This window comes from Galeopterus variegatus, unplaced genomic scaffold, assembly GCF_000696425.1.
Source record: "Galeopterus variegatus unplaced genomic scaffold, G_variegatus-3.0.2 Scaffold4552, whole genome shotgun sequence".
NCBI lineage: Eukaryota > Metazoa > Chordata > Mammalia > Dermoptera > Cynocephalidae > Galeopterus > Galeopterus variegatus.
In genome coordinates this window covers 44,124-67,323 of record NW_007730663.1, presented here as the reverse complement: position 1 = coordinate 67,323, position 23,200 = coordinate 44,124, and the positions used below count along the sequence as shown (strand labels likewise).

The 23,200-nt window shown below is 47.0% G+C and overlaps 1 protein-coding gene across 1 annotated transcript in view; it reads left to right on the top strand.

Annotated features, from left to right (window-relative positions):
* The first annotated feature begins 2,117 nt into the window (after nucleotides 1-2,117).
* The window catches only part of DAAM2 (dishevelled associated activator of morphogenesis 2), a 48,816-nt gene continuing 27,733 nt past the window's right edge, over nucleotides 2,118-23,200 (top strand). The window contains exons 1-10 of the mRNA XM_008587827.1: nucleotides 2,118-2,297; nucleotides 7,751-7,840; nucleotides 11,009-11,083; nucleotides 11,543-11,637; nucleotides 14,119-14,452; nucleotides 15,429-15,539; nucleotides 16,926-17,029; nucleotides 18,073-18,139; nucleotides 19,704-19,821; nucleotides 21,782-21,920. Coding sequence (XP_008586049.1) covers nucleotides 2,130-2,297; nucleotides 7,751-7,840; nucleotides 11,009-11,083; nucleotides 11,543-11,637; nucleotides 14,119-14,452; nucleotides 15,429-15,539; nucleotides 16,926-17,029; nucleotides 18,073-18,139; nucleotides 19,704-19,821; nucleotides 21,782-21,920 — 1,301 coding nt within the window. The 5' untranslated portion in view covers nucleotides 2,118-2,129. The remainder of the gene's footprint in view (nucleotides 2,298-7,750; nucleotides 7,841-11,008; nucleotides 11,084-11,542; nucleotides 11,638-14,118; nucleotides 14,453-15,428; nucleotides 15,540-16,925; nucleotides 17,030-18,072; nucleotides 18,140-19,703; nucleotides 19,822-21,781; nucleotides 21,921-23,200) is intronic.

Here is a 23,200-nt window from a genome sequence, read left to right as displayed (position 1 = left end):
TCCCCTACACCCAACCTCTGACCATCCTCTTGTTCCTTACAAAGGTTCCTACTTACTGATTAACTGCTAGTAGTCAGAGATTTCAATCAATATTTCTTGACTAATTAGTGAGGACCCCTCTCTCCTCCTTTTTTATAAGCATAGGTTATTTCCATTTGACCAGGGAAGAGAGGTGGATATCAGAGAAGCAGGAGATATGGACCCTGCCCTCAAGGAGCCTTCACTATATTTGTCAGAGCCAGTATGTAAGCAAAGAAAAGAGAAGCAATAATGCAAGGCAACCTTAAATGATGTGTTATTTGAAGATCTTCTGGACCTATTAAAAAGTCTGTCGTAAAGTTTATAAAGAAAGATAAAATGGATCTGTTAAAAAGTTCTAGAATAACCATTAAAATGGATCATGACTTATATGAAAGGCCACATAAGATTATACTAAGTTATTAGCCAGATTCTTAGGACTTAGGAAACACATCAGAGTTCTCTAGAAGTTACCTCGAGATATGCCACATTTATCTTGAGTTCTCTAGAAGTTACCTTGAATTATGCCACATTTATCTTGTTCAAAGGAATGCCTTAGATTTAGCATATCCTGAGTTCCGTAGGACTTTAGAAAATCTCTCATGTTCTCTTTATAGAAAAGAGGACTGGATAAGAGCATAGTTGCATGGATCTGGAGCTGGGTGAAGGACTATCCCCTGAGATTACTGATGAATAGTTCTCTAGTATTCCTAGAGGAGGTTGTTGTGTCCTTGGGTTCTATGTCCTTGATGTAGTCAACATTTTCAGCAATGATGTAGGTTATGACCATGGAGGCATTCTACTCTGTTACTGATCTGAATCTAGGGGAAACAGCTAAGAATCAAGACTCAAAAAAACCTTGACCCCCCAAACCAATGATATTCAACAGGGATAAAAACTGAATCCTATATTTATGTCCAAAAAATTGAGACCTGTAAGTACAGGATGGGGAGAATCCAGCTGGGCTGCAGTTTGGTGCATGAGCTGTGGCCTCTCTAATGGACCCACCTGGGTTGTCTGAAAGCATTTTTAGGACCCAGTGGTAAGAATGGTTCTGCCCCTCAGAGGCCTGGGTGCTGATAGTTGGATCTAACTTGTCCAGAGGTTTTGTGGCATCGTGATGGGCCAGTGTTTCTTCTCAAGCTGGTCATCACTGAACCAGGTTTCCCAGTGGCAAGACAAAGATTTAACCCTTTCTGTTTCAGTGGCCAATCAACTATTGGATATCCATCAGTTCCAGGCTCTGGCCAGAACAGTGTCCTCCATTCTCAATTGGTATAAAAAGCATATTTGACCAGACTTCCTTCAATATGTTAAATACCATTCGAATGATCAGCCTCATTTCCTTACTCAGGGTTCACTCTCACAACTCCCCCAGGTGACCTCTCTGAGGGCACTCAGCTGCTTCCTCTTTCTACATGGAGGGGTGAACCACTGCCTTGTTGGTATTTCACATTCATCCAAACATGCCTGGGTATACGACAGACTGGGCAGAGAACTGCGAGTCTCTGAAGCCTTCCATCCTCTACTCCTCTGGAGGCCCATGCTGCAGGAGGTACACCACATAATTAGCTCGGTGTTTCCTCTGCCAGCCCTGATCCTCCCCCACATGGAGGATGCCTTTAAATTAGTCACCCCAGGCCCTGGAAAGAATCAAGTGAGCGAGTGAGCCTTGTTGGAAACCGATCTTCTGGAGGACAGGGAATAGAATGCCATCTGCAGTCATGGAAAGCCTGAGATGAGCACCAACTCTGACTGCCTGGAAGTCACACTCTGTGACTGCAACCCTCATGTCTTCTCTGGGGGCAAGAAACATGGAAGTGTCTATGTCAGGAGACACTCAAAGGGTTTAGTGGGGAGGACATGTAAATGCCGCCAGGTGGAAGGGGCTGGAGGGAACCAAGAGAAGCTGTGGGAGAAGGGAGGGGCCTTGGTTATTGGACTGAGGGCTCCTGAAAGTCTGTGGGACAAAGAGGTTGTGAGGGCAGAGTGACCTTAACCCTGCCTGTCTCACTGCCATGGCTGACCACCCTGTGCTCTCTGTTCTCCTGTCTAGATCACGATGAGGACCTAGGGCATCTGCCCACTTACTGCCTGGGCCTGCAGTGACCATGGCCCCCCGCAAGAGGAGCCGCCATGGCCTGGGCTTCCTGTGCTGCTTTGGGGGCAGCGACCTCCCCGAGATCAACCTCCGGGACAGCCACCCTCTGCAGTACATGGAGTTCTCCAGCCCCATCCCAAACCCAGAGGAGCTTAACGTCCGCTTTGCTGAGCTGGTGGTCAGTAAACGGGCCAGGAAGGGAGGGTGCAGACAATGGGGAGGAGGGTGGATGGATAGGCAGAGTAGGACAGAAGGCAGGGGCCCATGTGCTGAGGTCCTCACCTCTCAAAACTCCTCCTGGGAGGCCGGCCCGTGGCTCACTCGGTAGAGTGCGGTGTTGATAACACCAAGGCCACGGGTTCGGATCCTATATAGGGGTGGCCGGTTTGCTCGCTGGCTGAGCGTGGTTCTGACAACACCAAGCCAAGGGTTGAGATCCCCTTACCGGTCATCTTCAAAAACAAAAAACAAAAACAAAAAAAAAACTCCTCCTGGGGCTGAGGTGGGGCCCCTAGGACACCTCAGCCATGTGGAGGCAACAGTCTCTTCCTGGAGTGAACACCGTGAAATGTGTCTCCAGAAGACTGGACCTACCTCCTGTCTCCACTGGATTCTAGATCACATGGTGCAGCAGTTAGGCTGCCATAGAAAGAGGCAGATCCGGGCTTTTTTGAAAGAAGGCAGTAAGGACATCAGAACACTTGACACCTTCCTCTCTTCTCTCTGGAGTTTCCCTGTGATCCTTTAATCTCAGAGGCAGGAAGAAGAGACAGAGTGGGATTCTGTAGGCAGACACTGGGACCTCAGAACACGGGATGATTGACTACAGATATGGAGGTAGAGATGCTTGTATCACACCTGAAAACTGGTTGGGGTCCAGGATGATTATATCCCAGGGACAGTGGAAGCTCTGTCATTCACACTGGCATCAGCTCCTCCTGACTCTGCCACGCCCATCCAGATCAATGCATTCATCCTCCTGTGTGAGAAACCCCTGTGTGGGAAACCTCATACTCTGACCACAAAGAGAACAGGAAGGAAGCATGATTTCTCTCTTTGGGGGTCTGACGGAGAGACAAAGCCTGCTCATGAGGGAGGTCCCAGACCAGGCAGCAGGACCTGAGCCCTGGCATAGAGCCATGAGCACACAGTCATCTACCATTAGTTTGGTCAATCCTTCCCGTGGTGGGCCAGGAGTCGAGCCAGTAAAGAAACAGTGCCATGCAGCTTGGAATGTGGTTTCATGCTTGTGTTTACTAACAGGTGCATCTGGTTAAGGACACCCGGCCCTTCAAAAAACAGGGCCACTGTAAGATGGGACCAGGCAGGTTATGGGAAAAGGTTTCCAGCTTTCTCATCACATCAGGTTCAGGAAAACTCATTGTTTTTACCTTTCCTCAGGATGGGGCGAGGGGACAAAGTGTTTGCTAGTGTCAAATAACATGTGGAGCCCGACTGGGGTACTCAGGTCAACTACTCAAGTTTTCTTGAGTAGACTGTGTGAGTTTTGAAAGAAGGACATGACAAGGGTGTTCCTTTCTTTGGCTCTTTTACTCAACGATTGAGATTCTTCAATGGGCCGGGATCCTTGCAAGGCACTTTAGCAAAAGCAGGGATGAGTCAGAAAATCCTGGCTGTAAGGAGAATAGCATCAGGTATCACTCAAACAAACAAAAAATATTTCTTGGAGAGACTGCCATGTGCTGAGCCCCATAGGGGTCCCAGGGATTTAGTGATGAGCTGTCAGATGGGTACTGAAGTCTGATAGGGAAGACTGATCTTGACGAGCAGACAACTGTGGTGAGTGTGAGGACAGGGAGCATTTGGGGGGACATTGGAGTGCCTAGCAGGGAGCTTTATTCTGGGCTGGAGGAGGTCACAATGGCCTCCGGGAGCAGTGAGATGTCCACTGAGATTGAAAGCAGCGATGGTTAGATAAGTGAATGGTGGTGCAGACAATGACAGAGGGTCCCCCGCGGAGGAAACAGAATATGTCAGAAAGGAGCTGGGTCCTTTCGGGGGACACAGTTAAGACCAGAATAACTAAGGATTTTGGATTCAATTCTAAGAGCAATGGAAGGCCACTGAAAGCTTTAAGCAGGGGTTTGAGGTGATCCAATCTGCTTTTCTCAAAGACCTTTCAGGGTCTGTGTTGAAGAAGGGTCTAGGTTGACCGTTAGGAGGCTATTGTAGCAATCCAAGCTAGGGAGAATGGTGGCATGGGCTGATGTATTACCAGTGAAGGTGGAGAGAAGTGAACAGATTCAAGAACTAATTAGCAGGAAAGATAGCAGGCTCAGTGGGATCGATGAGTACTCACTCACTGATTAAGGAACACCCAGGTTTCGGACATGAGGAACTGTGTGGCTGTTGGTGCCCTGTACAAGAAGGGATATACTGGAGGAGATTCAAGTATAGGGGCTGGGATGATGAATTCAATTTGTTTATTCTCTCCGTGTGTCAGTCTCCTCATCTGTAAAATGGGTTGTTGCAAGTTTTAAATATATGAATAAGCATTAAGCACTTAGAACAGCTCCTGGCACATAGTAATGCTGCATAGTGTGTGAGGTACCTGAGGGAGATCACAGTAGAGAGGTACAGCTGGGTCCCAGAGTCTGGAGCTCAGAAAACTGGTGGACTAGTGGTACAGGTTTGAGTGAATTTGGTATAATAACAGTCCTCAGGAATGGGTGAGAAGGCTTCACCTAGGGCTAAGCATAGAGGGAGGAGAGAAAAGGACACATGATGGTGCCCTGAGGGACTTCAACGTTTGAGGGCAGGCTAGAAGAGGAGAAGTCATCAAGGGAGCCCAAGAAGGAACATAGAGGAAAGCAGGAGGGACTGCTTGAGAGCGGTTGCTGAATAAACCAGAGAAGACAGATTCAATGAGGAAGAGAGAGTGGTCAGCAGAGTCCTGTGCTGCCTGGGCTGAGCAAAACTGCCAAGAAATGTCCATTGATTTAGAGATGGAGACCACTGGCTAGAAAAGCCAAGTGTGTAAGTAACCAGAATACATGATCAAGATTGAATGTGACTGCTCTGCAGTTTGGGAAGGCAGACGTGGTTCTTATCTGGGAAGATCTATGGAAGGCTTGCTGGCAGAGGCTGACTAAGAGCCACGGATTAGCTCAGGATCCTTAGTGTGAATAGGACAGCTGTGCAGGTAGAACTAACTGTGTAAGCAAAAGCACAGAGGTTGAAGAGGTGCAGAGTTTGTGCTGGGAAATGTAAGGTGCACATAACGCTCACTGTTCTTTTATTCTTGAGCTTTCTGACCATAGAAAGGAAACCTCACAGAGGGTTCTGAGAATTTTGATCAAGGATATTCCTGGGATATGTAGAGAAGTTCTAGGGACGAACCTTTGATATTAAATCTGTAGCAATCTTTGGTTCCAAAGGCAGGTGAACTGATGGGCAGTATTTCAAATAATTGTTGTATGTGCTGTCCAAATGGCAGCCGCTGAACACACGCGGCTGAACTGAGATGAGCTGTAAGTGTAAAATACACACCAGATTTTGAAGACTTAGTTTGAACAAAGTAATATAAAATATCTCATTGATATTTTTTTACATTGGTTACATTTTTAAATGATCATATTTTAGATATATTGGTTTAAATAAAATGTATTATTAAAATGTGGCTAGAAAATTTTTTAAATACACGTGGCTCACATTATATATCTATTGGACAGTTTTGGTTTTTTTTTTCCTTTTTGTCTTTTTTCGTGTCTGGCAACGGACTGCAACCCTCGGTGTCACGCCCGCCCCTCGCTCAGCCAGTGAGCGGGAACCGGTCTGTATGTGCGGCAACGGACTGCAACCCTCGGTGTCGCGCCCGCCCCTCGCTCAGCCAGTGAGCGGGAACCGGTCTGTATGTGGAATCCGAACCCTCGGCGGGAGCCCCACCACACTCCCAAGCGGCGCACTGTAGCAGTGTGCCACCGGGCCGGCCCATATTGTACAGTTTTGATCTACGTATAGGAAAGTCTTAAATGTTCTCCTTTGAATAAAAGTATAGGGAAAAGATTAAAGATATTGAGGCTCATACTTTCTTAGATACTGTTTTCAGTTTATCATATTTGAAAAAATAAAGGTTAGCAATATTATGTTTTGTTGTCTTAATGCAAGTTTTGCTTTTGATTTAAAAAATGTGCACAATAATTAAGTTGAAAAGCACACTGTGTTCCCCATAGGTGCTTAACTATTTCTTTGATGAGCACTGGTATTGCTCATGAACTATAGGAGAAGCTTTGAAAAGAGAGCTATTTAGGAGCCATCTAGTGCAGCCAAACCTATAGTCACCCCATACTACCTACAGAGTGATCCCAAATATAATGACTTTAGAACCTTCTCAGTTCTACTCCTCTGAAAGTGTGGACTAGACTGGTGGAACCCCAATCCTTGTGTATGCACATCCTTATCTTGGGTGGAGACCAGCACTACCTCCCTCCAACAGGCACTACCTCCCTCCAGCAGGCACTACCTCTGTGGGAAACAGATCAATGCCTCCCTTGATATGGCACATCCTTCCTACTTTTCTCAGCTCCTTGTCTTCACCAGCTCAGCCAGTCTATGCTGGGACCCACACTGAGGTTGGGGGAGCCAGAGAATTTCTGGCGGAGAGACTCGAAGGGCAGGTAGACTCGATGGATGTGGCAAAGATCTGAGAGAGATGCAGGACTACATTTGTACATGACTCCTTTCTTTGTCAGGCCTTGACCTGTGGTGTTGACATGCTTAAGAAAGACAAAGGAAGGAAAACAAGAAAACTTGGGCAAGAAGCTTAGGGGCTAGCAAAGCAATGCGGGAGATGGGCAGGGAACAGGGGTCCTGGAAGAGGAGAGTGGATTTGCAGAGATGTCTGAAGGTGAACTGAAAGCAAAATGTGCACCAAACTGAGAAGGTATGTTGATAATGAAAAATGAAATAGGCAATTCCATGTGGTAAAGCACAGAATTTTGTTTAACGTAACTTATATACAAGATGATGGCTTGGGAGGGCGATGACTCAGAGGAGTATACAAAGCTTCTCCATGCCACCTCCTGGTCAAGCACAAGTTTATACAGGTAGTTCACAAAAGCAGTAGAAAAAGCCAGGAAACAATTACTAATTAAGAAACAAGCTAGCATCACTAACTCCAATGTCTTATGACAATGTTTATTATCTTTGGTGGTCTAGTGATGCAGGTAGCTGGACCAGCAGTTGCCACACCAGTACTTAATCATTAAGTTCCTTCTTTGTAGTCACCAATCTGCTTCTACCTATTATTCTGACTACCTTATCCCAAGTTACTGTATAACTTTGTGGGCAGGGTTCACACAAAGGACATAGCAAGTGTTAGGAGCTTCAGGATGGAGTAAGTATGTTCACAGTCTCACACAGACACAGTGTTGGGGTGAACAGGAGTAAGGGAAGCATGAATAGAAGTTGCCAGGCTTGCGGTGAGGCAAAGGGATGGGGCTGTATTTCTAGTAGCAAAAGAATTACCCTTGCATATCTTTGATGCCCTGTGGGAGGAAGGTAATAGGCTGAGGGATAGGTTTGGGGGGATTGTAATTTCCTGTAGGGCTGAATATTCAAATCCCCACCCTCCCTGGATTTCAGACCTATCTTTTCTTGTTGTCTTTGCAGGATGAATTGGATCTCACTGACAAAAACCGGGAGGCTGTGTTTGCACTGCCCCCTGAGAAGAAATGGCAGATCTACTGCAGCAAGAAGAAGGTGCCATCTCTGACCCCTCCCCCTGCAGCTCAGGGTTCACAGCAAGGGGCAGCTCTTGCTGCCTCTTTCGCTCATTCATTCAGCAGCTATTCCTTATGTGCCAGAACTGTTGGTGTTGGAGGAACAACAGTGAATAAAACAGGAAAAAACTCCCTGTCCTCATGGAGCTTACACTCAGGGAAATAGCATTCTCTTTTTCAAAAACCCTTTGCATGGTCACTTGCTGGGTTCCAGGAATGGGGCTGGGTCAGAGTGATACAAGATGAGAAGTCTGGACTCCCTTCTTGTGCCTGCTTCTGGGCCTGGGGGGTGTGCAGCTCTCAGCCTGACATGGGAGCAGCTTTGGGGTGAGAACTCAGTTCATGGGGGGTGAGTGCAGAGGTGTCCACTTTTGGATTTTTGGCCTCTGCCCTGTCCCAGGCTAGGTGTCACACATCAGAAACCTTGTTCTCCCAAGGTTTCCTCCCTCTCCTCCTGTTCATTAAAAGATGTTTTTAGTCTCCCAGTGCTGGCCCTCCCTAGAAAGGGGTGTGCTGGGCTCCAGTCAGGGCTTAAATGGGTTTCAGTCCCTCCCTTCTGCTTTCCCGGCAGCTGCGCATTCTTCTCTCTTCCTCTGTCTTTCTCCGGCTCATCCCTTTCCCTCTGGGTCTCTCTTGCTTGGGTTTCAGTCCCTCCCTTCTGCTTTCCTGGCAGCTGTGCATTCTTCTCTCTTCCTCTGTCTTTCTCCGGCTCATCCCTTTCCCTCTGGGTCTCTCTTGCCCCCTTTCTAGTTTAGCCTTTCTGTTTCATTCGCTCTGTTTTTCTTTTCTTGGCCCACCTTCCTCCTCTCCCCTCTCCCCTCCCATTGTCCAGACTTGAGTTGCAGCTTTTTCCTTCAACCTCAGGGTATGGGTATTTGAGGAATAGGGCCTGGTTATTCCTGCGCTGAAGGCTCAGGCCTTCTCCCTCCTGGGGGAAGACGGGCAGGTCGGGGTGAGGTCTGAGCTCTTTCTCCTTCCTGCTCCCTGTGTCCTTCAGAGCTCTTCTCCTTCCTGGTTGGGACATATGTGTCAACCTCAGGGCTCCATCTGAGCCAGACTGACCTTATAAAATTGGAGGATTACAATCATACACCATTTCAGAGTTGGAAGGAACCTGGGAAGCAATCCAATTTAGTCCTTCTACATGGAAGGCAAGGGAGGAAGGAAGGGTGGCAAGGAAGTTCTAGAGGGGCAGTGGACTCACCCACAGTCACCCAGCCAGGTATGGCAAATGGCTAGGACCCAGAACTGCTGGGGAGAAAAGTGCTGGAGTCTGAGAACCGGTGATAAGATGCATAGACCACATATGCTCCCAGCCATTGTCTGGTGCACTCTGTGCACTTTTATTAAGTGCCTGCAGAATATGACACTCCATGCCAATGAATCTGACTGTGAGAACAGCAGGTCTTCAAAAATCTCATGTCATGGAAAAAGAGAAGAAAGGAAGGAAGGGGAAGCAAGATAGGCAGTGTAGAGGAAGGAGGGAAGGAAGGAGAAAATACATTTCAGGAATAATTAATCATATCTCATATGATTTGTTTGGAAAATCCATTTTCCAAATTGATTTACTGTGGAGTTCCCTTAAATTGGTCTCTTGTACAGCTAAAATAAAAGATCTACTAAAATATAAGGGCATCCCTTACTACCTTCCAGATCAAATTGTATGTAATTTCCTCACACTCTTTTATACCCCTCTGCCTTCCCACATGGCACTTCCTCTGCCAAAAACACTCTCCCCACCTGTCTTAGCCTTAATAATCTTTAATAACTCAACCAGTCCTCTCGGACTGCCTTGTCCCACCCCCTCACAGCTTTCTGTGTTAGGTGCACCATCACCACCCGTCTCCCGGTCTACTGTGGGCAGGCAGTTCTGTCATGGAGTATGGATCACCTTTTCTCTGGCACTGGACTGTTATTTGAAAGCAGAAGCCATGACTTTTTACTTAGTGCATTCAGGGCTCAGTACTGTGATGGGCATTTCATTAGTGCAAGTAAGCGTTTGTTGATACAATTGTTTTAGGTGGTGTGATTCCCCTCCCTGAGGCAGAAGACAGAATGTTTGGCCTTCAGTCATAGAGATTTGAACACATATAGCCATGTGAAGTCACAAAGACCAAAACAAGGCAGCTTTCCTACTGGTCTAAAACTTGGATTTTATGAAACAACATAGAGAAGCTCGAGTGGACAGAGGCGAGGATTGCAGGGCCAGCTGGCAGCTGGCAGGTGGTTTGTCAGGGACTTTCTAGAGGCAGTAAGCGGGAGATTGGCAGAAAGCAGATGAGGGGGAGCATCCAGAGTGACCAGAGCACAGGGACAGGAATAGGCAATCCATGTGTCATGCCCAGTGGCAGGTCCAGTTAGCTGGAGAAGGCTGAATTGTCAATCAACATGAATATTTACTTAATTCCAATGATTCTTGCCCACACTTGAGGAGGAGTTGAACCTTTCTGTTGGGGGCTCAGGGCTGGGGCAAAGGTCCCCTGACCTGGGCTCTGCTTTCTTGCTGCCCCTCCCCCTCATTCAGGAACGTCTGACAGTCATTAAATCTCAGGTCTATGAGGGGCTCTGGAGTTTTTCCAAAATCCAGGCTTTGGGAGTTCCTTTTTCTCTCTTTTTATAAAGTTACTATTTATTGAGCATCTACAATGTGCCAGGCACTGCACCAAAGGCTGTATACTGGTGTTCTCAAGCTACCTGCGAGAATGATCAAGTTTTTAAATTTCCAACCCATCACAGGCCAATAGTGTTACAAATTTGTGAATGGTATTATCAGAAAAATAAAATTTTAAATGTACAAAATATAAGCACAAATTTATATCAAATTTAAGTCATAAAGTTATATTTTCTTAAATGTAAAAACTGATATAACAGGTGAAAAGAATTTTTAAACAACTGTACATGTTGTTTATTGAAAGTGTATATACCCACATAGTTTCTGCCCATATAATTGGCTGGTCATGAGACTCAATGTTCATCATCCACATTTTACCAAGGAAAAAGCTTGAGAGATTTTGTAACTTCCTCCAAGCCACCCCAAGTGGGCAGGGCTGGGAAATAAATCCCTCTGCTGACATCAAATGAAGCTCAGGATCTCAGGCCATGGATTTGTCTTTTTGATTGGTCCATACCATCCTTCTTCTCATTCCAGGAGCAGGAGGACCCCAACAAGCTGGCGACCAGCTGGCCTGACTATTACATTGACCGCATCAACTCTATGGCTGCAGTGAGTGGCGGCTCCTCTCCTGCCCTGCCCCCGCCCAGAAAGGCTACAGGAGAGAGTGGTCTGCCCCAACCCAACTGCCTTTTCCTGCCCCTCACACCCCACTCACTGGAACTCAGCAGCTTTCCAGTTATTCCCGAAATCTAACAACCCCTTCTCTGTGTGACGTTAGAGTCCCCCAACCATTTAAACATGTATTAACTCATTTGGACACCACACAGGTTTGGAAAATAGGCTGGGCCAATAATTCTCCCCATTTCACAGATGAGGAAAATGAAGTCTGGGAGCAGAACCTGGGTCTTCTCAGAGTCTGACACTTGGTCTTGGGAAATCTTTCCCTTAAGCTTCCCCCTTCCTGAGGCAAGGGTGGCCCCTGGGTCACACCTGGGCTGGGGGTTCAGGGGTCTGGGAGACAGGCAGCCCAGCATGACCGCCACCCCCTGCTCCCTGCCCGCCCCTCAGATGCAGAGTCTGTACGCATTTGATGAGGAGGAGATGGAAATGAGGAACCAAGTCGTGGAAGACCTGAAGACGGCTCTCCGGACGCAGCCCATGAGGTGACTCATTGTCTCCCTGTCCCTCACTGTCTTCCATGTCCCTTCCACAGTTGGTGCCCTCAACTTCCTGAAGCCTCATGCTGGTCCCCTGGGCCAGCTCACTCCCAGCATTCCCCAGAGTGTGCTGCCCCTCTCCTGAGAGCTGGGGCGCTGCGAGGAGGTGGGCGTGTTGGGGAGGAGGGGAGATGAACATAGGAAGGTGGAATAAACCTCAGGTCCCAAGGTGCTCTCTAAAGAGAAACTGAGGGCAGGTACTTGTTTTTCTTGGGAGAAAAGGAGGTTGGCCAAACGGACAATGTGTGTAAGCAAGGGCTTTCTGAGAATGAGGGGGCCGGTGAGTGCCCCTCCAGGAGGGAGGTGGGCGTGGGCTGAGACGTAGTCCTACCACTAGGGGGAGATGTGGTGTCTGTGGATGAAGTTTTCCCATTTAGAATGGGAGCAGGCAAGGAAAAGGGGATGGATGTCCCAAAGGCCATAGGGGGAGGACTCCTTGCTTCCCAGAACACAGTGTGCGGGGGTCCATAGGGGAGCCCAGAGTCACAAGGCTTCTCCTTGTGTTGGGGTCTTCCCAATGGTATGCTGGAATGGTGTGCATCAGCTGGTGAGACCAGACCTACATGTTCAGCAGTTTTGTAAGCTGGTTGTTAAACATAGCTATGATTAAAATTTAGATGCTATAAATTGAAGATTAAATAAATTATATCAAAACAAAGGTAACAAGTACTTGAAACTCATCACTCCCTAATTACCTAATTATTTTTGTATATTTTACTATTATGTATGCTTCTGAGTACATAACTGATGTGTGGAAACACCATATAACGGTGTATCTCTTCCTAACTCCGCATTCGAGGACATCACATCAATAGCTTGAAATTGGCTATGCTGGGAGTATTTATACCACAGAAATGGGCAAACTCTACAATCAGGCCTTTTTTGTCTTTCCCCAGAGAGCTAGCTGTTAAAACATTGGCCAGGTATCCACTGTTATGTGTGTGTGCATGAGTGTTGTCTGGGCTGAGCTCTCTGCTCCAGGAGACCGGAAAGAGAGCCTCAAGGAGAATGGGGCATTCTGATCCCCCCTTGTCACTCTGATAGGGGTGGGGGTCTGGTATGGGAAGAGGATGCTGGAAATAATGAGGAGGTCAGAAAATAAAAGGGTTGAGGGGACGATCCCGGGTTCATCTCCCACCTCACTTCATTTTAATTTCCTTTAATATAATTCTGATTGCAAAAGTCACACATAGTCATTGTGGAAATTTTGTGGAATACAAAAAAAGCATACAAAAGAAAAAAGGAAAAAAATATTTATTGTTAACTTGAGAGCATATTCTTCTATTGTTCTAGGCATATTCGCACAACAATATAAAATGCACACGAATACACTTGGGATAGATATATTAATTATATATAGTGGTTCCCTTATTCAATTTATGACCATTTTCTCAGATTATTAATTATTATCCTACTAAACCAAGGATTCTAAACCTTTTGTGTATGTGTGTGTACCATGGATGTCTGGCACCCAGACAGACTGCTTCTCAGAAATGATGTTTTTAAATAATAGAATGAAATAAATGGGGTTAAAGAGTAAACCAATTAAATTAAAATTCAGCCACCAAATACTGAAAATGTATGAGATAGCAACAAATGTGCTTCTTTATGCCTTAAACAGTAAAAGCTAGCAGCAGGTCTGATAACCACCATAATTTTGACGTACTGAGTGTAAACGGTATTTTGAGATACCTGCAACAACTGTAATTTGATATGAAAATAGCTGTGATTTCTTTTGGTGACAAAGTCACAGTCTGTGCTAATACCACTGTGGTTTGTTGCCTGCATGCATCATTGAAGGAAATGCTAAATTTCAGTTGGAAGTTACCAAAAATAAAAATGTAATTCTCTTTTCCCCTCCAAGTCCTTTGACCCCTGAATGCTATGCATAGACCCACCTGTTAGTGGAATACAGATCCAGGTTAAGAATCCCTGAACTAAATGGGTTTTTTAATGTTTTCTGCTAGCATTCAAGATAACTGCTGTTTTCTTAAGAATCCCTTGAAATGTAGCTTCTCCAGCCTTGGTCCCTTGGCTCAGTGATTCTGATGGTCCCGCTGTCTGGAAGTCCTCCTTGTTATTTGATTGTAATTATCTTAATTCCCATCCTTACTGGAGATGAGTCTTCAGGTTTAACAGCAGTAATAATTATCATGATCACCCCTTTCACATACCTACCATATTAGCAATGCAACTGAGAGTCAATGATATGCAAATGCACAGTATTAAAATGCAAATCAGATGTGAGTCTTCTGTGAGGATGATAGGATTTCAGTGCTCTAGGAAAACTTTATAAGTGAACCAAGCTACTGTTGGTAAGACATGGTACGTGGTAGTACACAGGTAATGGGATAACTATTTGCAAAATGTATACAGAATAATATGCAGATATAGGATACCTTTTTTGCTCATGGCGCTGGCTGGTAGGTTTGTGACCCGCTTCATCGAGCTGGAAGGCTTGGCCTGTCTGCTGAATTTCCTCCGGAGCATGGACCATGCTACCTGCGAGAGCCGCATCCACACCTCCCTCATCGGCTGTGTCAAGGCGCTGATGAACAATTCCCAGGGGCGGGCGCACGTGCTGGCGCAGCCTGAGGCCATCAGCACCATCGCCCAGAGCCTGCGCACAGAGAACAGCAAGACCAAGGTGGCTGTGCTGGAAATCCTAGGCGCCGTGTGCTTGGTGCCTGGTGGCCACAAGAAGGTGCTGCAGGCCATGCTGCACTACCAGGTGTATGCAGCAGAGCGCACACGTTTCCAGGTGAGGAGCCTGGCAAGGGCAGGGCGCCAGCAGGGTGGGGCAGGGGTGTCGCATGCTGGGGGTGCAGAATTCTTGGTAACCAAAGGAAAGGGTGTAATATGAGCTGCATGCCTGCTCATGGGAGGTAACAGGCAGAGCACTGGGAGCTAGAAGGCTTTCAGAAAAAGACATGAGGGGCCTTAAGAATTATGGGTTTGGCTAGGAAAATGGACTTCTCCTCACTAGACTGTGGGTTTCTAGAGGCTGGAATATTGGTCTCCTTCATTTTTGTGGCTCTATGTTTCTGAATTCTGCACCTGGCTCATGATAGGGGTCAGTCAGGAATTGTTGAATTGAATGCAATTGCTGTTGTCAAGATTTTAGGCCCTATGCCTGGGTTAGTGCCTAATGTGGGGACACTGGGACCAGCTCTGGGAGCTCAGACCATGCCATCTCCTTTTCTTCTCCCAGCCCTGCCCAGAAAAGTACTGACAAGATAAGTATAATGTGTCTCAGCACAGTGCCTGGCACAGAGTAGGTCTTGATACACGTGAAACAACATTAGAAACTCTACAGGCTTATTACCTGTGTAGGCTGTTTGTTTATTCTGTCATCAAACGTTTTTGAGCACCTACTATGAAACCTTTGCAGACTATGAAAAAGGGATAAAAGGTAGTGTCTGTGCTGGCAAGGAGCTCGGCAGAGAACACATGCGAGCTGTCAACAGCTGGAGCACAATTATAAAGCAGCGCTGCAGCACTGCGCAGCAGTGTAAACCGAGCCCCCGAGGCCAAGTGGGGAGGAAGTGGTGTGAGGCGGTCCTGAGACAGGTGTGGAGAGGCAAAGGTGCTCCTAGGCAGAGGCAAGATTGGGGGCGGTCCAAGGTAAGCTGGATAGACATGACTGTGGAGAGACGGAACGGGGCATTCTAGCTAGCAGGAGCAAGGCGTGGGACCCCGAGCCCTCCTCTCCTGATCTGCCCTGCCTTTCCATGCAGACACTGCTGAATGAGCTGGACCGAAGTTTGGGCCGATACCGGGATGAAGTGAATCTGAAAACAGCCATTATGTCCTTCATCAACGCAGTCCTCAATGCTGGAGCTGGAGAGGTGAGGCAGGCTCCTTCTCCTTGGCCATGCTGTTCCCTGACGTTCTGGGCCTGGGGTAGAGTGTGTGAATGTGCTTCCTGGGGAAGCGGCAGAGAGCAGAGGCTGAGGCATGTGGTTGGCGTGGCTGCCACCACCATCGCTGTCTTCAGATTCTCTTCATAACCTCTTGCCTCTTCATTTGAGGCCGAGAAGAGCATGTCTTGAACCTCGCTGTCCCAAGGGCAACACCATGTCAGCCAGATCTGGACTACATGTGACCCACAGTCTACCTTATCTGTGTCTCTTCCCAGCTGTGGTGAGGACTAAGTCTGGCTTTGATTCCCCACAAGATTCCTTTTGATTTTGCCTAAACCTGGGAAGGCTCCTGAGACATTTCCTACATATTGTGCCTTATGTGTGTCATGGACAGACCTCGAGCTAGGCCAGCTGGTGATGGCTCAGGGTGGGGGGTCATTTATGGGAGGAGGGCAAGTTTTGGCCCTCCTTTCTAGAGCTTTCTAGGGACCTGCTTCTGGACTGGTTTCTGGGTTGGCTGGCAATGCCCTTGTAATGTCTTCTGTCAGGAGGTGTGGCTGCTGGTTCCCCTTCCTTTGGGGACAGAATGGGATTCTTAGACTATAAAAATAGCAATATTAGAAGCACTTGAAGAGCAGGTGAACTCTTGAATTCTAAGGCAATCAGATGCCCTGGTTAAGATCAACCTGAAGGACAAAAGATTCAAAAGGGACAATTTAATGATGTTTGCTTTCCCCTCTTTTCTGCCAGCATACTGGTTTTTGTTGTTATTGTTGTTGTTTGTTTGTTTTTGCATTTAGTCCTGATGATCTGGGTTAGGTGAGGTGGGTAGGGGGAACAATCTGTCCCCAAGATGCTGACATCACCTTTGTTAGTACCAGCTATTGATGGCTGGTACCTGTTCTGATTCATCGGTACCCATACCTCATCAGGGACTTTTTATGAATATCACTCCTGCAGGTAGGTAATGTTATGCCCATTGTGCAAATGAGGAAACTAAGGCTTTCCCTTAGTTTCAAGGTCACAAAACTAATAAGTGGCAGAGCAGCACCTAGATCTGTCTGGTTCCAAAGCTTGTGCTCTATATCACTCGACAACACTGTTGTTTGATGCCAAAGGCTAGAAGAAAAGTGGTAGTTTCGGAAGGATGTGAGGCAGGAGACCTAAGAGGCTCTGGGCAGTGGGCTTGCTTTAGAGAAATAACAAGGTCAAGATGTCTCTTCCTGCCCTTTCTTGGAACTCTGAGACTTGAAGCAGCTGCAGGTGAGTTTGCTGCAGGAGATGTGGTGGCAGTACAGCTGGGGGCCACTGGGGACTCTCGTAGACACTGAGACCAGCCAATGAGTCTGGTCTTCTCTTGGTGACCCCCAGGATAATCTGGAGTTCCGCCTGCATCTCCGGTATGAATTCCTGATGCTGGGGATACAGCCTGTGATCGACAAACTCCGGCAACATGAGAATGCCATCCTGGACAAGTAAGGCCCATGCCACCCATCCCCACTGCAAACCTGTGGGGACAGTGCCTCAGTTGGGGATGGTCAGGACCTTTGTGAAGGCTGCTCTTCTCACGAGAGACCACCTGCCACGCCCAGCTTCTATTCAGAATCAGCTCCCTGTGGGGCAGGTGTGCCCTGCCTGTCCTCTTTGCTACCTGCTTGTCTCACCTCTGATGTTATAGACAGGTGAACCCAGTAGTCCTCAACCGTGGCATTACTGCCCCCTGGGGGACATTTGGAAATATGTGGCAGTGTACTTTGGTTTACAAACTGGTTGGTGGGGGCACTACTGGTATTGGTTGTTTGGGGCCGGGAATACTAAATGTCCTGCAGTGCACTCCTGCTCAACAAAGAAATGTCTCACCCCAAATACGCACTGTAAAGCCCTTGTTGATCAAAGGACACAATTAAATTCCTTTGTATTACCAGGGAGCCCCCTCTGGTCTGTCCTGTCAGTACAGGCTATTTTATTACAATGGGTTTTAACGGAGAATGGATGGATCCTTTTGAGGTGAAGTGGGGGTGTGTGTGAGTGGGTATAGGAAATGAGGGAAAGATTAGCTTGCAGGGCTGACTTGGGGACAATATGAGGACACTGGGGAAGATAGATGTAGGGTGATTTTATCCCCCAGAAGACATTTGGTAATGCCTAGAGACATTTGGGTTGTCACACTGTGGGGTTCTACTGGTAGAGGCCTGAGATGCTGCCAAATATTCTACATGCACAGATCAGCTCCCACAACCAGTGATAATCAAGTCCAAAATGTCAACAATGCCAAAGTTCAGAAACCCCATCTAAGGTTGCGAGACTCTGGGTTGACCTCTCTGAAAGAGGGTTGTGGAATCCTATGAAAGAGGGGGAGTGTTAGCCTACTGACAGTGGCTTTTTTCTGGTTTTGCCTTGACCTCACCTGAATGAAGCTTTCAGATTTAGCCAGTGGGGGACTTAAAGAGGCTGTACCCTTCAACCAGGGATGTCCTGGCTGTAACATCTCCTCTCTCTATGCCCCTATCCTATCTAGGCATTTAGACTTCTTCGAGATGGTCCGAAATGAGGATGACCTGGAGCTAGCCAGGAGGTTTGACATGGTGAGGAGCCTGTGGGTGGAGTGATTGCAGTGGGGTCTCAGGTAGTCCCCCAACCACTTCTCCAGATACTGTGCTGTGCTGGGGCCAATGCGGGCTGGGATCCCTGGTGGTGCCCCATGGCCAGGTCCTATGTATTAGTCAGGATTCTCCAGAGAAACAGAACCAATAGAATTTACACACACACGCACACACACACACACGCACGCACACACGCACACATGTGCGTGCACACACGTACGTACAGAGAGAGAGGTATGAGAGGGTATTTAGTAGGGGAACTGGCTCACATGATTATGGAGGCTGAGCAGTTCCACGAAAGGCCGTGTGCAAGCTGGAGAACCAGGGAAGCTGAGAGTGTGGCTTAGGGCTAGTCCAAAGTCCTGAGAACCTGGAGTTCTGATGTCCCAGTTCCAGAAGAATGAGAGAGAGAGAGAGAATTCATCTGTGTTCTATCCAGGCCTCAGTCGCTTGGATGGTGCCTGACCACACTGGGTGAGGGAAGGTCTTCCTTACTCAGTCCACTGATACAAATGCCAAGCTCTTCCATAAACACCCCCCACAGTCATATCCAGAAATAATGTTTACCAGCTATCTGGGTATCCTTTAACCCAATCAAACTGACACCTCAAATTAACCATCACATCCTGCTTCTGGAGCCCTGATAGTATGCTGGCTCTGGTGGGCCTCACCTGGTGGGCCTCACCTGGTGGGCCTCACCTGGTAGGGCATCTGCCTAGAGGAGACCAAAACCCCCAAAAGAAAACCAGTTCTTGCACATGATTAGTCTCAAAAACTTCTCCTGGGCTGACTTCTTCCTGCCTTCTAGCAATTTCCTGAGTCACCTCTCCCCATCCCTTACTAGATCATGCTTAGCAAACCAAATCATATTTTCGTTTTAGCCTTAGCAACCCTGAAAACACACAACTCTGCTGCTTAAGTATTGTATTATAATATCCCTAACCAAAGAGAAACGTACTTTTGGGTGGTGCTTCACAGTTTTCAAGCACTATCCCATTATATTTTCACAAAAGTCCTGGATTCATAGAAAAACTGAGGTCAGAGCAAATAAGCAGCTTGCCTGTTGTTGCACAACTGGCGAGTAGATCCGGGATTTGAATCTGGGTGGTGGACCTCTGCCATGCTGTTGAATCACCCATGCCCCTGCTTCCTTCTCTTAGTTTGGATCAGTGGTTCTCAGCCAGGGGTGATTTTGTGCTCCCTCCCGCCCCCTGCCCAGGGGACTTTGGCAATGTCTGGAGACATTTTTATTTGTCACAACTGATAGGAGGGCTGGCATCTCGTGGGAAGAGGCCAGGGAAGCTGCTAAACTTCCTACAATGCACAGGACATCCCCCCACACAAAGAATTATCCAGCTCAAGATGCCAATAGTGCCGAGATTAAGAAATCCTAGTTTATATAATTATCTCCCTCCTCCTTTTCTCTGTATCTCTACTTTTATGCCTGGGCCAGAAGCAGGGGAAGAAAAGCTCTCCTGGGAGATGGGGCTCAGGGGATGGAAATGTGACCCCCTCTCCCCGTTCACTGTGCTCTCCACTCCCCCAGGTGCACATCGACACTAAGAGTGCTTCACAGATGTTCGAGCTGATCCACAAGAAGCTGAAGCACACTGAAGCTTACCCCTGCCTGCTCTCTGTCCTGCATCACTGCCTGCAGATGCCCTGTGAGTACCCTGCACTTGCCGCTGCCCTCAGCTGGCTCGAGCCCTGGCTTGCTTGAGACAGGTCAAGATGAGGCCTCAGGACCTCCCTGGGTTGGTGAGTCTGACCACGTCTACCTTTGCACTCACCCTCGGGTGGCCAATCTCCATGACTCAGGCCCCTGCTCTTCCCTCCCTCCTTGGGGTCAGGACTTCCACCATCACACAGGGAAGGATCTGAGGACTTGGCCTTGAGCAATTCCAACATTTTAGTCCAACAAGCAGTAGCTTGATTATTGCAAAATCAAACAGCCCTGGCTGTCAGCTCATGACAGGGGAGTGATCTGTCCTCCTGGGACGTTCCAAAAAGCTTTGTGCTTAGAGGAGTAGCACACATGTATGTTTTCTCAAAGGTTTTATCAGCTCTTCTGTCTCGTCCTTGTTGACTTTCACCCTAACACCCTGGCCCCTGCTTCTCTCTACATGTACCAAACGTCAACATCTATGAGAGCAGATAACTAAGTTCTTAAGATCCAAGTGTACACAGTGATTGAATAAATTACACATAATTGCTAATAGCCACCCTAGAATGCAATTTGAAATGAGCTTTAAGTGTATCATTTTGTACTTAAGCTCTTTACAACAGAGAAAATCGAAAACTAGTGTGGTCCACCATAATGGTCAATCTAGCCAGACTCTCCTTAGTGGTGGTGGTGGTCATGGTGATGGTGAAAACTACAATTTATTGTGTGCCAACTCTAGGCCAGGCATGATGTGAGGTCCTGTAGCACATCATCTCTATACCTCAAAATGACCTAGGAGTGTGCATTATCTCCATTTTTCCTGGAACAAATCTGAGGCTAAGTGAGTTCTGTACATACAGAAAGAATTTTCATTTCTTTGGGGTCAGGGCTTTAGATGAAACATGTTCTACCTCTGTGAGCCATTGACCTGGCTTTGCACTGTTTCTCTGGGTGCAAGGTAAATGGAAAACTATGCCACTGTGCAATGCATGTGTCAATGGAGTGGTGGAAAGGAAGAGGGACACAGTGACCTGGACAAGGAAGCTGTCAGTTCTCCAAAACTCAGCCCAGAAGGTCTTCATGGAAGACATGGACATCCCTGGGAAACCTGACTTCTGCTCCCAGGGTTTCCTGCATTTGATGTCCCATGGGCAATGTGAATAGATCCCTCTATTCTGTCCCAAAATGGGGCTTTGCAGACATGATCTTCCACCTCGTTGTCATTGTGGTTTGATTTTGATGTCAGGATTACACTGGTTGGCTTCCTATGGTGGTCAGTTGAGAAAAAGTGCTTGGGAATCAAGGACCAAGGAAGATAGCTTGTGGCTTTCACGCAAAAAGGAAGTCCATGTCCAGCCAAACTATGATTAGAGTGGATGAGAGTGCCTGTGAGACCAGGCACAACACACGATGCCTTTGCCTTCATAGTTCAAGGTCACCTCCACCAGGAAATCTTCCCTGATTCCATTAACCACTTCTCTAACTCTTTTGACTCTCTCTCAGTGCACCTGTAATTGGTGTCCATTCATTTTTCTCTATAGAGCAAAAGCATGGATAATCCTAAAATCTTTTTCTGTGTTTCTATTTTTCTGGAGACTTCATTATTCAGCATGTGATGTTTTGGAGCAGGTGCTTTTTATAAATAATATAGAAAGCAACTTGCATTCCCAGGGTATAGTATGTGCAGGGTCTAAACAGGGAAGAAAGGAAGCCAGGAAACATTTCAGGGTGTAGGGAAATGTCAGGAGGGTGACACACTCATAGACCAGCTGCAGATGATTGAGAGATGACTGGATTTGTGAGTCTCCATTATCAGCAATGGCATTGCCTCTTCCACCAACCGTGAGCTTGCCTGGTGGGGAAGGGTATGCCTCACCAGCCTGAACCTAGGCAGTGGCTCTAGGGCAGGGCCCCAGGGGGCTCCAGCGCGCCATAAAGATATGATGCCTGTCATCCCTCAGACAAGCGGAATGGTGGCTACTTCCAGCAGTGGCAGCTCCTGGACCGCATCCTCCAGCAGATTGTCCTCCAGGATGAGCGGGGTACGGACCCTGACCTGGCTCCCTTGGAGAACTTCAATGTCAAGAACATCGTCAACATGTGAGCAGTGGCCAGCCTTTACCCTGTCTTCCTCCACTTTTCCAATTTCTCCCACTCTGGGTCTCACTAGTGAAACCTCAGGTCCCTGTCTCAACTCACATATCCCCAAGTGGGTCTTGAGCAGCATTGTCCAGCAGAACTCTCTGAGCTAATGGAAATATCTGCACTGTCCAATGTGGTAGCCAAATAAGGCTATTGAGTACTTGACGTGCGGCTAGTGTGACTGAGGAACTGAACTTTAAATTTGATTTTATTGAAATTAAATTCAAATAGCCACATGACAGAGCCTAGTGATTACTGTATTAGATAGCACAGGTGTTTAGGGTATGTGCTCAACTCTCCATGATCCACTGCATGGGTTGGATGGAGGGCAGATTTAAACACATGACAGAGAGAATGGTCAGCAAGCTATGGCACATGACTAATCTAATGCTCCAGCTTGTTCTGTATGGCCATGAGCCAAGAATAGTTTTTATATTTGAAACAAACAACAAACAAACATAAGAATACATGACAGAGACTGTACATGGTATATAAAACCTAAAATACTTACTCTGGCCCTTTATAGAAGTTTGCTGACCACTGACCTAGCACATGGCCATTTGACCACAAGGCTATTGGACAAGGTTGTCAGAGCCCAAGGCCTTCTGGCTTATCATCTTTTACTGACCCTAGATATAGAGAAATGCAGAGAAACAAATTTAAATGTATATTAATTAATAATAAGACCTTACATTCACACTGATTTTTAATTTTAAACTTTTACTTGACTTTTGGTACGAGTCTGAGCCAATTGCCCTTAAGAAGATAAGTTGGCTCCCATTAATTTGTGTGTTGCATTTCAAAACCAAGTAGAAAATGATTTTTGAACTGTTCTTGCTACTGTTCATTTGCACAAATAATTGGATGTTGATGTGGTTAGAATCCTAACTGATATGTTGGACAAGGGCAACTAGTAAAGTAATCAAAAGGCAGCATTATTTTTATTTTCTAATTCTTTACACTATTTAGTGGGGAAACTTTTCCACTCCTAGAGGATGAAAATTCAGGTCCAGTGAAGTTTTTGCTCCTTCTTGGGCAATAGAAATCCTAAGATCACTTAAAGCTGCCAAGACAGTCTCAAGTCTGCAACTAGGAGAGCTAGTCCCAGATGCAAGTCAGCATTCTAGGCTTGATTTAGACTTAAATCTCTCTCTTGCAGTGGCTGGGGCCATGAGCCTGGACTGGGAAGTTGTGTGTGTGTGTGTGTGTGTGTGTGTGTGTGTGTGTGTGTGTGTGTG